The 15,744-nt window shown below is 32.2% G+C and overlaps 2 protein-coding genes and 1 non-coding gene across 4 annotated transcripts; all 3 read right to left on the reverse strand.

Annotated features, from left to right (window-relative positions):
• Positions 1-3,869: 3,869 nt before the first annotated feature.
• On the reverse strand, positions 3,870-3,941 carry TRNAK-UUU (transfer RNA lysine (anticodon UUU)). Its single transcript has one exon. It is a non-coding gene; the product is annotated as a tRNA-Lys (tRNA).
• A 1,454-nt stretch (positions 3,942-5,395) lies between these two features.
• LOC139852742 (cyclase-associated protein 1-like) lies at positions 5,396-8,610 on the reverse strand. Its single transcript, XM_071842073.1, has 10 exons — positions 8,326-8,610; positions 7,804-7,972; positions 7,651-7,715; positions 7,232-7,556; positions 6,656-6,803; positions 6,456-6,565; positions 6,312-6,367; positions 6,053-6,109; positions 5,791-5,934; positions 5,396-5,482 (listed from the first exon to the last, which is right to left on the reverse strand). The coding sequence occupies exons 1-10, from the start codon at positions 8,608-8,610 to the stop codon at positions 5,396-5,398; spliced, it is 1,446 nt and encodes a 481-aa protein (XP_071698174.1).
• Positions 8,611-9,104: 494 nt separating this feature from the next.
• On the reverse strand, positions 9,105-13,435 carry LOC139856056 (probable receptor-like serine/threonine-protein kinase At4g34500). 2 transcript variants are annotated; one of them, XM_071845289.1, is made up of 8 exons: positions 13,261-13,435; positions 12,416-12,815; positions 10,845-10,949; positions 10,489-10,611; positions 9,957-10,127; positions 9,747-9,876; positions 9,389-9,598; positions 9,105-9,272 (listed from the first exon to the last, which is right to left on the reverse strand). In XM_071845289.1, the coding sequence occupies exons 1-8, from the start codon at positions 13,433-13,435 to the stop codon at positions 9,195-9,197; spliced, it is 1,392 nt and encodes a 463-aa protein (XP_071701390.1). In that variant the 3' UTR covers positions 9,105-9,194. The 2 variants fall into 2 exon arrangements, with proteins under 2 accessions (XP_071701390.1, XP_071701389.1); XM_071845288.1 differs by having other exon boundaries at positions 12,416-12,831; positions 13,257-13,347.
• Between the last annotated feature and the right edge of the window lie 2,309 nt (positions 13,436-15,744).

Below are 15,744 nucleotides of genomic sequence, written 5' to 3' on the forward strand. Positions count from 1 at the left end.
ATATACTCCGTATTATTTCAAGATATTATTAGTATACCTAAAATATTACGACGGAGTGCTGTCCGAGTAATTTCGAAATTGTTTTTCGAGCGGGATAGAGCTAAGGAAATTATGGGTTATAGCTATGGAGGTTATGGGTATGGTTCGGGAGTATTGCTCGTGAGTCAAACTAGTATTTATCATCCCCGTTGCGTCTACGTACTTTTCCTGCAATATTGAATCTCAATATTGATACGTGAGCCCTCATAACTTAACTTTTATATATTATTAGTGTATCCCTGACTAGTGCTCGAGTATATAGGATTATGCATGCTTATACGTTCGTTATTGTCATTAGATAGGTTATGTCGAATCTTGAATTAAATACATATGCTATTAAGATAAGGTATATGATATGCATGTCGTTGGAAAGCTAGCGAAAAATTGAGAACTTTTCATTTAGATATCGAATGGTTTCAATGAACGGTTTACAACTTATAGTCAATTGAATTTTTGTAAAAATAATTATTATTATCGTCGTTATTATCGTCGTTATAATCTAATTATTATTATTATTATTATTATTATTATTATTATTATTATTATTATTATTATTATTATTATTATTATTATTATTATTATTATTATTATTATTATAATTGTCGTTATTAATAAAAGATATTATTGTTATTTTTATTATTATTATTATCGTTATTATCGTTAAGGTTATAATTAGTATTATTATTATTATTATTATTATTATTATTATTATTATTATTATTATTATTATTATTATTATTATTATTATTATTATTATCATCATCATTCAAATAGTTATTAGTATTATCATTAATATTATTATTATTAGTATTATTATAATTAAAACTAATATTAGTAACATCTAATTATTATGATTACTATTATTATTATTATTATTATTATTATTATTATTATTATTATTATTATTATTATTATTATTATTATTATTATTAATAATATGAACGCGATATAAAAGACCACTAAAAGCTATTAAACGAAGCGATTAGGAAATAATGAGTATGAGTATCATGATGAAATTAAGATATTGTAAGATATTGATTTAAAGGAAAAATATCGTTTTCATTATTTTACTATTATTGTTATTAAAAGTATTATTAATATTAAAACTATCATTTTTACTAAAATTATTATTTTTAATAAAAATATCATTATTAATATGAAACATCATTATTATTATCATTTTAGTACTATTATTAATAAAAATTATCATTTTTTCATTTTTAGAAAATATAATTATTGTTATTTTTATTAGTATAATAATAATAATTATTACAAAATAGTACAACTTTTACTTATTATTATTATTATCAATATTATTTTATCAAATAAATATGTGATACAAAAATATTTTACTACGTATAATATAATTACATTAATAATACCTATCATATTATTTTTATGATATTAAATGAACTTTATAAATTTTATTACTTAAGATATATAAAAGTATATTTTTATTATATAAATTTTAATATAAAATTTTATTTATTAATAAAAGAACTATATTATTTACTTTAATAAAATCTGTTAAAAATATTTAAATATAAAATGACTATATTTAAACTATATAATAATCATGTATAAATTTTGGAAGACATTTTGGTCAATATGACTTTTGTTGACTTTTGCATATTTAGTCTCGAGCATTAGGATTGTGATACACTGAGACTTGACCTAAATTGTTAGATAGATATTGATCAAACATATAAATATATATATAATTAATATAGGTTAGTGAATCCAAGGCCAACCTTGCACTTGTTCAATGACGTCATATGTATTTTTACTACAAAATACAGTATTGTGAGTTTCATTACTCTTTTTTTAAATGCTTTTTGCAATATATATTTTTGGGACTGAGAATACATGTGCTGCTTTTATAACTGTTTTACGAAATAGACACAAGTACTTAAAACTACATTGTATGGTTGGATTATTAAATCGAATATTGCCCCTTCAAGTCTGGTAACCTAAGAATTAGGGAAATATCCCCTAATTGACGCGAATCCTAAAGATAGATCTATGAGCCTAACAAACCCCATTCTGGAATTTGGAATGTTTTAGTACTTCGATTTAAATGGTGATTGCGATTGCCAATATTAATGGCATACTTGCGAGTATGCGGGGGATATTCTATATCCATTATGTTAATGTCGGTTACCAGGTGTTCATCGTACGAATGATTTTTATACACTTGCGAGTGTAATGTTATTTATGAAAAATAAAATCTTGTGATCTATTAAAATTATGGAATTGATGGATTATGATAAACTAATGGACTCACAAACCTTTTGGTTGACACTTTAAAGCATGTTTATTCTCAGGTATTAAAGAAATCTTCCGCTGTGCATTAGCTCATTTTAAGGATATTACTTGGAGTCATTCATGGCATATTTCGAAAGACGTTGCATTCGAGTCATTGAGTTCATCAAGATTATTATTAAGTCAATTATAGTTAGATGTATTATGAAATGGTATGCATGCCGTCAACTTTAGATGAAAAGAAAATTTGTCTTTTAAAAACGAATGCAATGTTTGTAAAATGTATCACATAGAGGTCAAATACCTCGCGATGTAATCAACTATTGTGAATCGTTTATAATGTATATGAACGGGTCATTTCAAAATACACTAAAATTCGAGCAAAAAAGGTACGCGGGCGAGCAAAAAAGGGAAATTCGAGCAAAAATATAAAACACGGACGAACAAAAAAATCATAGTCGAGCAAATTTTTTTTTTTTTTGAATTTCAAAAATGTAGAACACATTTTTGTTCGACTATCATGTGTTCTACATTTTTTGTTCGAATTTCAAAAATGTAGAACACATTTTTGTTCGCCCGCCTTTTTTTGTTCGACTATTAATTTTTTGTTCGCCCGCCTTTTTTTTGTTCGAATTTCAAAAATGTAGAACACATTTTTGTTCGCCCGCCTTTTTTTTGTTCGACTATCATTTTTTTGTTCGCCCGCCTTTTTTTGCTCGAATTTTCCCATTTTTGCTTGAATTCGTTGTTTTTTACTCGCCCGCCACTTTTTTTTTCTCAAATTTAAGTGTATTTTGGTGTATTTTTGAGTTCTCAGGGTTCTCACATTAAAAAAGTTTTCATTTGATCCCTCTACTATATATATATATATATATATATATATATATATATATATATATATATATATATATATATATATATATATATATATATATATATATATATATATATATATTTGGACAACAGTACGAGATTACTCAGGCATGGAGAGTTAACCACACACGCGTTTATCTCTCACAGTTGCATAACCCGCCCTAATCTGAGGGCATGGGCGGTAAAACTCCTCCTCCCCCACTGCAGAAGGCACTCTTGGGTGAAATTCAAGGGTAAAGGGGCAACTTTTTGTGAATTGCTGCACCTCACGATAGTCGAACTCCTAACATCTCGTTAAGAGAGACATACCACTAACACATAACATAGAGGTAAACAGTATACCCTTAATGTATGCATGTAAATAAAAAATTAAGTAAGAATTATTTATGAGTAAAATTATAAAGTAAACAAAAAGTATAACATTTTTAAAGTGCATAATTTTTATAAGATGTGATATATTCACACTTCATTTTAATAGGTCCACTACTTTTTTCACAAAAATTCCTAAAACAGCCTTAATTGCGTAGAGCATTTAGGAGAAGATTGAAAACTTGATGAATATACACAAGATAATCTGACTAAAAACTTGTTAAGGGTTAAAAAACGAAAACTTTTAAAAACTATAGGGTTTTCCTTATACTTATAAATAAATGTATATTATCTAAATCAACGAGCATATATAAAGGATAAAAAGCTTCCATTGCCGGGAATCGAACCCGGGTCTCCTGGGAAAAAGCCAGATATCCTAACCGCTGGACGACAATGGATTACTTGCATTCAAATATATTTGAAGCTTAATATATCAATCCACAAACATCATCTTGAATGAATGAGAGTAATAATTGTTTTGTTGTATGCTTGTATATGAAAGTTACAAAATCTATGCATTTCCAGTGACGTTTCTTTTACTAATGACACCTAATAATTATTTTCCGTAAAAAACATATCTCGAATTGGATGCTTGAAAATCATGATAAGATTGAAAATCATACTCTAATCAATATGTGTCAAGATGAATGAAAAAGTTAGGCATATCTTTAGATTTGCATATTCAGGTCTATGTATGAAAAACTCGATTACTTGAATGTTTTATGTACAACAAGTCAATAAATACAGCAATATGGTAAGAGGAAGAGTTTGGTTACACAGATTTAATAGCTCACAAATTTTGTAGGGATGTAACTATAAACAAGATTTAGTATAGGTTCTTTCTATGAAGTTTGTTGTCGCACTTATTTTTGATAATATTAGACTGTGATAACGACAAGGAGTTGGCTTAGTGGTGTGACCTAACTTCCCATACGAAGGTCGAGGTTCAACTCCCACTCGTTACAAAATTTCCATTGCTGTTACCCGTCCATTTCATGGGCCTCGGAGGTTTTGAACGTCTTGCGTACGAGTCTCACCGGAGAGGGTTTTACCTGATGCGATGCCCATATGGATTCGTCGTGAGGGTTCCTTCCTAAGGGGCAGTAGGACTGTAATAATTTGTCCAAGAAAATGATCGGGCGAGCAGGTTTTGACATCGCGTTCGGACCCCGTCAGTGACTCCTAACCGCCGATACAAATAATAATGGTAAACCGCCGATACAAATAATAATGGTAATAATAATATACTGCAATGGCCAACATTTATTTTTTTCATATTTGAATCACAGAACAAATATATGAAGTAGCTACAGTTGAGTTTTGAGAAAGAGAAGTAAAATTTATTTGAGAAATTTAGTCTTTAAGGTGCAACCTCATTCTGCACTTATTTGAACCAAAATGTTTTCAAGATGATGATGATAGTGCCAGGGCTATTATCAAAGCAATCACTACTGGCAAAACTAAAAACATATAGTACAACCACTGTCTATCATTAACGTAGTTGCCATTACTCTCCTTACTTTCGTTACTCTCGTTATTTTCCTTATTCTCCTTACTCTCCTTAATCTCCAGCTCCATTACACTTTTAGGTGCAGATAACCTGTAACCATAAAGCAATGTCTTAGAAAGAAAACAATATCTGTATCTGATACAATTGATAGACATGAGTAATAATGACCCATTAACTGACTCGAGACTCTCGATCAGAAATTGAAATTTAGAAACTCAAAAGCAACATCATTTTGAAATGTAAATGTCAATAAATAAATAAATAAAATGGAATTTATTTTATGAATAAAAGAAAGGAATGTAAGAATAGGAAATGGCTGAACTTGCATTCATATTTGACGGATTACCCTCCAGAGTGGGAGACGGGTGTCGTAACAAAGTGGCCATCCTGGTACGTGTGAATGTACTGCTGTGGCAAAGCATGTTCTGCCTGCAACAAAACATCACAAATTTTTAAACATTTAGACACATACTTGGTAATAACGACAACATTAACCCATTAGCGGATAAATGGGTCAGTCTCATTGGTAAAAAACATTTTTTGATCCAAATGAGAACGTCTTGAACGGGTCGAAAGTCGCCCAAACTGTATCCACAATACATAAAACCTTCTAACTAGTTTAACTTTAATACTTGTTATTGTGTTTCTTAATTCAAGAAAATACTTACAAAATTTTGGAAAAAAAAAAAAAAAAAGGATAATAAAAAGAAGATGGAAGCATATATGTATATATATACCAGATCAGCATTAGGATCTTGAGCAGGAACCATGACATTAACTTCACTTGCTTTAGCAGTTGTTATAGAAGAACCAAGAGAATCTTTGCTCAAAAATAACTGACAACCTGCCGTGTTGTCTATCGAAATTGTTGGTGCTGCACCCTGTGCGATCGCACGCGTTGAAATGGGTGAGTTATTAGAAATGGTTGCAGTTATTACTACTATATAGGCATTCTTCAATACAGCGCTATAAGATTGTTCAAGTGAGACGCATACTTACCTGGCATTGCACCTCAACGCCGCTACAATTCACAATCTCAAAAGCAGCAACAACGTCCTGCAATTAAATCTAACATAGGTCAAACCGGCGAATAAATTGATTTTCATACGCGTAAAATTGGAGCATATTAAACATGTTGAAAGTAACCATAGAAGTTATCTGGTTTTCCTGTTCGGGTTACCCAAGAATGCGGGTATTTATAACTATGATGTAGTCATGTTTGACAAAATTGACAAAATTTGACCAATTTATCACTGACCGTAAATACAACACCCATTTTCGTGCATTTGTCAACAGTTATGTTGTTAACTTTTCCTGCACAAAGCAAATAGATATCTTATACATAGAACATAGTAACGGTAAACATAGGTTAAAGTTTAGATTAGAAAAAAATATGTTGTACCTTTGATCTGTAGAACTGAATCTTTGCATCCAAAGATATAAACTGTCTGCTTTGGATCACAGTCATCAATTGATAAATCCTTCACGCCAATTTGATTCTCAACAACCCATCTACATATCATTTAAAAAAGTATATACAGTCACCATGAATAACCGAATGTAATAAATCTTTGTTACAAAGAATACAATGTATGTACTCACTTGCGGCCCATCACAAGCTCGAGCTTTGGGGGTCCAACTTTAGCAGCTGACGGTGCGCTCTTGCGGACTTCTTTTTCACCAGAACTCACAAACCCTGCTCTATCTGTGCGGTTTTTAGTCTTCATATCATCTGTAACTTTTTTTAATCCTGATGAGATCAAACTGAAAGTCAATAACTATTCAATGCACCTAGAAACTCAAATTTTTTTTATTTCAACCAATTTTTTTAATGTAGTATTTCAACCAATTTATGTATGAAATTAGCTCCATATAAGGATCAACTAGGTTGAATGGGTTAAAAGTCTTCTAAATTATATCTTCAAAACATAAAACCTACTAAATATAGTTTTTCAGAAAAGAAAAGAAAAACCCTGCTAAATATATCACTTGATGATACAGTAATTATTTATAGATACTTTTGGAAGGATGGTCTTACATGTCAACTTGACCTAACTTATTTTTAACAGACCAAAAACTCTGTTTTTTTTTTTTTTTTTTTTTTTTAGAAACTGAGTTTGACTTGTTACCCAACCCACCCGTATTGCCACCTCTAGAAGTTTATAAAAGGAAGGGTACCAGCAGTAACAGGCTTTGAGCTAATTTCTTGAAAAACTGCAGACATTCCTTGTTGTGGCTTAGATGAAGATGATGATGCCGATGAAGAACTTGAGCTGGCAAGTGACGCTGGTGGTGGAGGATTCGGAGCGCTCGGACCACCTGGAACCGAAGATTTGGCTGCAGCTGCTGATACAGTATCAGTAGACCCCCCTGTTGAACTCCAAGCGGGCCCCAAAGGATAGTGACTTTTCACATAATCTCTCAAACCCGGTACATAAAGTTCCTTCAGAGCTTTAACCCATTCCACATGAGCTGCATCTTTATTTTTGTATTCAACTAGAACCTATCATAAAAATAATATACCAAAAGATCAAGTAATTCTATAATACATAATTTAAGGCAGAATTAAAAAAAAAAAGCGACATTCGTTTAAGTACCTTGTTACTGTAGAATTCGGCTGACTGCCAACAGTCTTCTACATGTTTAATCGGCATGCTCATTCCTGGAAACATAAGAACATACAACAGTGATGCAACATTCCGTACTTTTAACCGAAAAAACACGAAAAACGAAGAACAAATTATACTAACCGCAATCTTTGCCTGTATATGCAATCCATGCTAAAGCAGTTAGACTCTCGGAAGCAGCTTTTATATGGTTAAAGAAATCAGAACGCGGTCCTTCTGACATCTTATTCGCTTCTGTTAACTTTTCATTTAACGGCCTCAGAAATTCGGTCAGTCCTCCCGCAGCAGGTTTCTGCACCATTAATACATCATATCATTTAAACGATTATAAATTCATTTCCTTTTATTTATTTATTATTGTTCAAATGAATTCAGCTAATATTGGACGATATTAGCTGATATTGGACGATAAACGATATAATATGTATTGATAATGTATCTGCATGAAACGGGCAAACATCCACTAATCTACATCTTCTCATAACACAATACATTTATATATATTAGTACTCTATAACGAAACGATTAATCGATCCCGCACAGACACAGATTTCAAACACGATATGTGATATTATAATCGCATGATCGATCACAATATATTTTAAAGTGTAGATTAATAATTAATAATACGTAATAAAAATCAACCTCGGTAATTTGTTTCATCTTAACAAGAAGATCCTTCTGAGCAGCAAAAGCCTGACTAAGAATATTTGTAACATCCTTAACCTGTCCACCAACCTTGTTACCGACATCAGACACATTACCGACGTATTCTCTGATCAGATTATTAAATGCAACGATCGACGGTTCTGATGATGCTGATGCAGGGTCAAACGACACAGCTTGCGGTTGAGAACCGCCTTGAGGGTGAGGGATCGATTCCAGCCGCGTTACAGCGGCCTCTAATCTTTTTATTAATATTTCTTCCATTGTGGGGAGTTTTTGCCTGTGAACAGATCTGGTGTTTTGGGTGTTATTGTAAAGGTGGCGATTTTTTTGGTTTTGTAGCGTTTACTGGTTGTTTCATGAGATTAGTTAGTTAACATGCAATTGACCGTGTGACACGTGTCCGTAACATTTTCTACTCCGTATTTAATTTACCTTTTCCCATTGATTAAATCAATCAAATTAAGAAGGTTAAAAAATCATTATTGTTTCCATATTTTTCTCCTTTTTATTATCTTCTGATGTGTTTGAGATCTTGTTATACTCCAATTTTAACAACAAAAATCATAAATAAACCTTTTTGAAAGTCGTTGATCGCCATGAAATTAGTCCGTTCGTAAAACTTGTCGGATAACCAGTTTTAAAAAAGTGACAATGTTGTGATTTCTCCTTCCTTCAAAAAACTAATTATGCTTATAATGAAGTATAACTGTTTACATGTAGCAAAAATAACGAATAATGTCAAGTACAATCCGATATTACTCAGCTATATTTACAATACAGTGCTCATTGAGGTCAATATTTTGAAGCATTTACCGTAACCAGACGCACATACATACTCGAGAAAACTAGTTTATTGAACGCTCTTTACTTGCAGGATCTGAACCTGAAAGGAGAGCGTTCGTGTCTCTAGGCGGGCGAGAATCCTGCAAGATATAACAAGGGGCAAACATAAGGACTTACAGAAACAATAAAGTTTTCGCGACATGAATATTGCTTATTTGTGACTAGATTTGGCAAAATGGGTCAAAAGAAGACTCACTGTGCGGTAGGGGAAATCATCTGCTTCAAGCATGTGCACAATTTGTCCCATCGTTGGGCGCTTATTTACGTCCATGTCTATACAACGAAGACACACCAATAATACGCGCTTTAAACCTCTTGAAGGAGGTTGTACGGTTATTTTGGGGTCCACCAACTCTTCACTACGACGACTTGCCACCATTCCCTTAAACCAGTCAACCAAATTCATCTATAATAAATCCAATACCAAACGTTAAAACATGTATCCATTAAGTGAAAATACATCCAATATACATTTTGGGTAACTTTCGACCCGTTTGACATGTTTCACCCAAGCTCTTCTCAAAAACTAAAATTCAAAATATAATTTATTTTACCTCGCCGGGTGCTTTGGAATAATCAACAGGGCTTCTTCCTGTAACGATTTCCATGAGTAAAACACCGAAACTGTAGACATCACTACGCTCGTTTAGCATCCCCGTGCTTGCATAGTCAGGTGATACATATCTGGATATTTAGAGTGTAGTATAAGATTAGAGTGTAACAAAAAGATTGGAAAAATCACAAGATTTGTAAAGTTCACTAACCCAAATGTGCCCATTACTCGTGTGTTCACATAACTTTCCTCAGATCCCAACAACTTCGCCAGTCCAAAGTCGGATACTTTCGCATTGAATTTTCTATCCAGGAGAATATTGCTTGATTTTACATCACGGTGGACAACTTTTGGTTCCAACCCTTCATGTAAATATGCTAGCCTAATGCAAAAAAACTATTGTTAGTATCACAAATCATATGCACTATTAGTTACAGCTAGCAAGATAGACGGAGTTGGTATCGGGTCAGATTGAATTTCAGTGACTTGTAACCCGTTCAAAGCATTTCCCTTTTAGCTACTTTTTTCTTCTAATTTTGATTTTACCCGTTCATAAATAAATGGGCCAGAAATGTCATGTCTGCTACTAATGGTTCAACAATACCCCTACATCAACCATTTGGGTCTTGCCGGTATCAACAACAATAAAAGAACAACCAAATGGAAACGGAAACTATTTGCTCGATTCGTCTTACATATTTGTTAATTCTATTATAATATACAATTCTGGACAAAAAACGTACCCTTTTGCAGTCCCGACTGCAATCTTCATTCGGATATCCCAAGTCAATGGGCTGACAGGTCCAACCTCCCCATGTAACCATTGTTCCAAATTTCCATTGTCAACATACTCATACACGAGTAACCTACGTTACAATTAAGCACAGCCATACTATATTAGTAGCTGGCAGTAGTTATTTAATTACACAAGTTTTTGTCTTTGTGTTAATTATTCTACCACTATGTAAGAGGGTAAAAGTCGGAAAAAAATTCTAAAAATTAAAATCAGACTAATAATTGCATTCACATTTCATTTTCAATTTTGAACCTACAAAGAGTATATATGAAGCCTAAATGCAAGGCTGCAAGCCTTAAGTACCTCTTAGTACCATCCACACAAAATCCGATTAGACCCACGAGGTTTTTATGTCTTACTTTTCCAATGGCTTCGACCTCCACCTTAAATTCCTTCTCTGCCTGGCCCCTACAAAGCATGTGACATTAATAAAGTTAAGTAGTAGTAAGCATTTGGTCATTGAATTATGAATCACGCCAAAATATATTAAATGAATGCACTTGCAGAACAAAATAGAAGAAAATGGATTATCTGCATCTAAAGTCTTCTCCAGCTACTTTACTAAATAAGTTTATTATGAACCATAGTTACTTGATGCAGATCAAGTGAATAAAATAAGACTAGTGCAAGTGCAAGTAGGCAACATTATATAATAAGAGATTAAAAATATGTTACATCACCCTGTCTCCTAACATTATATAATAAGAGATAAAAAATATGTTACAACACGCACCTTCGTTTCACAATCGACCATGTGATCCAGTTTCTTCTGAGTTAATAAAACCTATCATTTCTAATGTAGATGGTAATCAGATCCATTTTACATAATATTATTCTCCATCTCAATTTATTAGTTTTAACTGGCTTTTATAGCAATTAAAGGACAGTTCTAGCAATTATGCAGAGAAAATACTAAAGTTTACAAGAAAAATCAGTCCTGTACACAAAAATGTGCATTTATGTTTTTTTTTTTTAGTAATTTATACCGATAATCCTTGTGGTTTACATGGAATTACATCAATCCTCCTTATCTTTTGCAAAATACACCGATCAACCCTCCTTATCTTTTTGCAAAATACATCGATTGGTATAATTCACCATCACAGTTACTTTAATAGTTTGACCATTTACAAGATGGAATCTAAACCATTTTATAAGTAAAAACTGAAGAACATAGTGATGGCTAATAATCATCTTGTCTAGACTTTGACCCGGATTTTTTTTTCTTTTTTGATTTAAAACATTTTCCAATGATGACTGGGATATTTTTATTGGTGAGATCTAGATTCAAGACAAAGTTTGCATTTTTTTAAATGGAAGAACCAATATGCTTAAGGTAGAAGTTACTCCCTAAGATGGATTAGCTTCAAAAACCTAATCATCTTAATTATTACTATATCTGTACACCATGACACCGTCAACGAGTATATTACGAACATTTATTGTGTTCTTTACGAAAAAAGGACAAGTTGAGGCTGTAAAATACACTGTATAAAGGAAACTACAACGCTTAACGTTTTACAAGTAAAATGAGTTACATCTCAACCAAAAGAATGAATGAATGGAATTGCACATTATACAGTAAGTACTGTGTGCAATATTACAGTATAAAATCCCAAAAATCAAACGTTTTCCTTTTTTTAACGATATGATAAACTTACCATTTGCTTAATTTTTATTTTTAAATCCAAGAATTTTTTTTATATGCAATACCATCTTCAAAGCTAATTGGGACAGCTTGCTAATATGCAAGTATCAAATTTAGATCTAACAAAATCTGATCACCTACTACTCCAAAGCGAATCAGTCAAAATCTCAAACCAATAAACATAAACAGAAACCGAATTAATAACATTAATAGAAAGAAAACTAACTTGTTATTAAGCAGATTCTTGACGGCAACAACTGAACCATCCCGTAACACACCTCTATACACAACCGCATACCCACCTTCACCAATCACATTCTCAACCGAAAAATTACCAGTCGCAGTTTCAAGTTCATTCAACCCGTACCATCTCCCCCAACCCATATTACTCAAACCCTCTGCAGATACTGATGAAGCCGCTCCTTCACTCCGCCATGTACCCGATTCGTTACTACCCGAATTCGTATTCCCACTCCCAATATTACCATCAATAACTTGAATTATTGGTTTGATCTCTTCCTCCCCACTTGCATTCTTCTCAAACACACTAAGTTTCGACACATTGTCAACTTTTTCATTTTTTTCCACGGTGACAGCGTTTGAGACCGTCGGTAACATTCGTGACCCTTCAAACGCATCGTACTTGATGATAATAATGAATACATAATACATATAAAGATTAGTTAAAGATACTCGAACAAGGAAAACTTCATAAAATTTTTAGCTGAGTGTATCTTGTATGTAACTGCAATTTTTTGATTAAATACAGAACTGGTTATTGTAATTTGTAAACCAAAACTTACTGGCGGTAATAATAAATAAGAGAAAGGAATAAGACCGGTATACTTCAGTCAAATCGCCACAATTTCCGTCTTATTTTATTAATTTATTTACCATGACGTTTTATTTAAAGTGCAATTAAACGCAAAATACATACAGCTAGCATTGCACATCATTGTATACATAAATGGAGATTTGAGATATGCATTTTGAATCAAAAGTAGTATTAAACATGACTGACTACGAAGTATGAAATATACAAAACAGAAAGGTTTCATGATCAGTACCTACGACGTCGTTTAGTACTTGAATTACGACGAATACAAAGGAAGATCAAAACGAGAGCTAGTGTAACTATTAAGACGGTAACCGCAATGATGACGTATAGTCTTTGACCAAATATAGTTGTTTTGGAGGCGAGACTAACTCCGCCAGTGGTGGACGGTGTGTTATCGGAAACCGCCATTGTTTCCGACGAGGTCGGTACTGGAATTCAGTGATTTTTTTAATGGTAATAAGGATTTAATGAAATGAGCATTTTATTTATTTTATTTTAGTTAAAATTTGGAAGAGAAAATGAGAACAGGGGCTTTAAACGGACATAATGATGCGGAACGAGTGATGTAAATGTAGGCCTAAGATTGAACTATTACAGTTATGCCATTGTAGAATGTAGAAAGATAGTACTGTATATGAATTTGATTGTGGAAATGACAGAATTGCCACTTGCGACGGTGTGTTTAGAAAATCAAACTTGTAGAGGTTACCAGTTTGGTAAGGGCTTAGTTGACCAATTGAAAACTCGATCACCGATTTCAATAACAAATTCTACAATATTAATTTGTTCTAAAACATTTTTTAAGATATGGAGTAATTTTGTTGTTGCATTTAAAAAAAAAAAAAGTGTTTGTATACCTCCCTTCAAAATTTTATCGATTATTTTTAGGGAAATATATTATTAATAATCTATTTATTATTTTTTAACTTTTTTCTCAGTTGGTCCCTCTATTATACCCCAAATCGCTAGTTTGGTCCCTCGGTTTTTAATTTGGCAATCAGAGTCCCTGAGTTATTTTGATTTTGCAATTGGCGTCCCTCCGTCAAATTTCTGTTAAAAATGTCCGTTAACCTTGTCATGTGCAATGCATGTGAGGGTAAAATCGTCTTTTTACTAAAAACAAGGGACCACCGGCGCAAAAATATCTAAACTAAAAGTGAGGGACCACTGGCGCAAAAAAACTTATAATGTTTATATTTTTATTTTATAAATTTATAAAAACATGAATCTATAAATTATTATTATTATTATTATTATTATTATTATATATAAAACCTTACTTTTACTCAACATGTTCTTCACCAAAATCAACATGTTCTTCCCCAAAATTGCAAGCCCTAATTAAAAAAATAAAAAAATCTAGTACATATTACATAATCCCCTTATGAAACCTGAAAAGAAACTTTCTTAATTGTTTATTCACAAATTCATCAAAACTCAAAAACACAAAATCATATTCGAGTTTCATAAAAACCAATTCTGATCCCAATTTCATTTAATGATCTCATTTCTATCTCAGATTATAACAAACACAAAAATTACATATTCATGAATCATATATGCTGAGTTCTTCTTCGTACATAAACATGTGTTCTACATTCAAATCCTAATCTACGAGATCAATTGGATCGAGTTCATCTCTAAAATCGAACACATAACCGTTCTGGTCTCCGGAAACATTTAGCGAAAAGTAAAAGTGCAATTAGATTAAGATTCACATCGTGAATCTCTCTGCCAAATTTCAGATTCAAATTCGTTGTTCTAATCATTATCAACTCATATCTTCTAATTTTATCACCAGGTGAGTGTTTAATTTCGTAAGTAAGGGTTCTGTCATCAATTCATTTAGCCCCAATTATGTTCAAAATTAAGGCACCATCAATTGTTGTTGCTGTTCAACTTAGTTGAACTTTATTATCAATTACATGTTCTTATATAACGCATTAAGCAAATTAAGCAATTAATGGGAATGTTTATAAGTTAAATTTGATTTGTAAGTTCCATAAATTCATCCTTGTTCCGTAGCTTATTTTTTTAATTAATTTTTTTGGAGCAACAATATGTAACTTGGTGTTCATGTAATTTGGTGTTCATGTGTTCAAACGATATCCACAAATTAAAAACACAACCAATCGTTTACCTCGAGAATAAGAAAGGATAGTAGATCGTAGGTGGTGGTCGAGAATAAAATCATCGGAGATAGTGTCGATTGTTTATGTTGTTGTAGTTGTAATGAAGGACCGAAGCTTATGAATTGAAATTTATAAAACATCAAGGGTATAATTTATATATTTTTTATATCATATAAGCATATAAATAAAAAATATATAAATTATAAGATTTTTTGATTTTTTGCGCCGGTGGTCCTTCGTTTTTAGTGAACAAAAGAGTAAAAAGACTATTTTACCCTCACATGCAATTCACATGATGAGACTTAACGTTCGATTTGGATGGCAAGTTGACGGAGGGACGCTAATTCCAAAATCAAAATAACTCAGGGACTCTGATTGCCAAATTAAAAACCGAGGGACCAAACTAGCGATTTGGGGTATAATAGAGGGACCAACTGAGCAAAAAAGTCTTATTTTTTTGCATTAGATTTATAAACGAGCATATTGACTCCTCATAGAAGATAAATTTCGGGTAATCAAGCCCTCCGAGTACAAAATCTATGTCATGATCTCCTGGGACGAACCGGAGAGATCCAAAGCCGACCC

The sequence above is a fragment of the Rutidosis leptorrhynchoides genome, chromosome 6 (genome assembly GCF_046630445.1).
Source record: "Rutidosis leptorrhynchoides isolate AG116_Rl617_1_P2 chromosome 6, CSIRO_AGI_Rlap_v1, whole genome shotgun sequence".
In the NCBI taxonomy this organism is placed as follows: Eukaryota; Viridiplantae; Streptophyta; class Magnoliopsida; order Asterales; family Asteraceae; genus Rutidosis; species Rutidosis leptorrhynchoides.

Coding starts and splice junctions, on each gene's coding strand:
- LOC139852742 (XM_071842073.1), bottom strand. CDS start 8,610: ATGGAAGAAATATTAATAAAAAGATTAGAGGCCGCTGTAACGCGGCTG. Junction 7,973..8,325: donor AGATGAAACAAATTACCGAG/GTTGATTTTTAT, acceptor TTAATGGTGCAG/AAACCTGCTGCGGGAGGACT. Junction 5,483..5,790: donor AAGATCCTAATGCTGATCTG/GTATATATATAC, acceptor GTTTTGTTGCAG/GCAGAACATGCTTTGCCACA.
- LOC139856056 (XM_071845289.1), bottom strand. CDS start 13,435: ATGGCGGTTTCCGATAACACACCGTCCACCACTGGCGGAGTTAGTCTC. Junction 12,816..13,260: donor TTCAAGTACTAAACGACGTC/GTAGGTACTGAT, acceptor ATGCGTTTGAAG/GGTCACGAATGTTACCGACG. Junction 10,128..10,488: donor GCAGTCGGGACTGCAAAAGG/GTACGTTTTTTG, acceptor TTTTTGCATTAG/GCTAGCATATTTACATGAAG.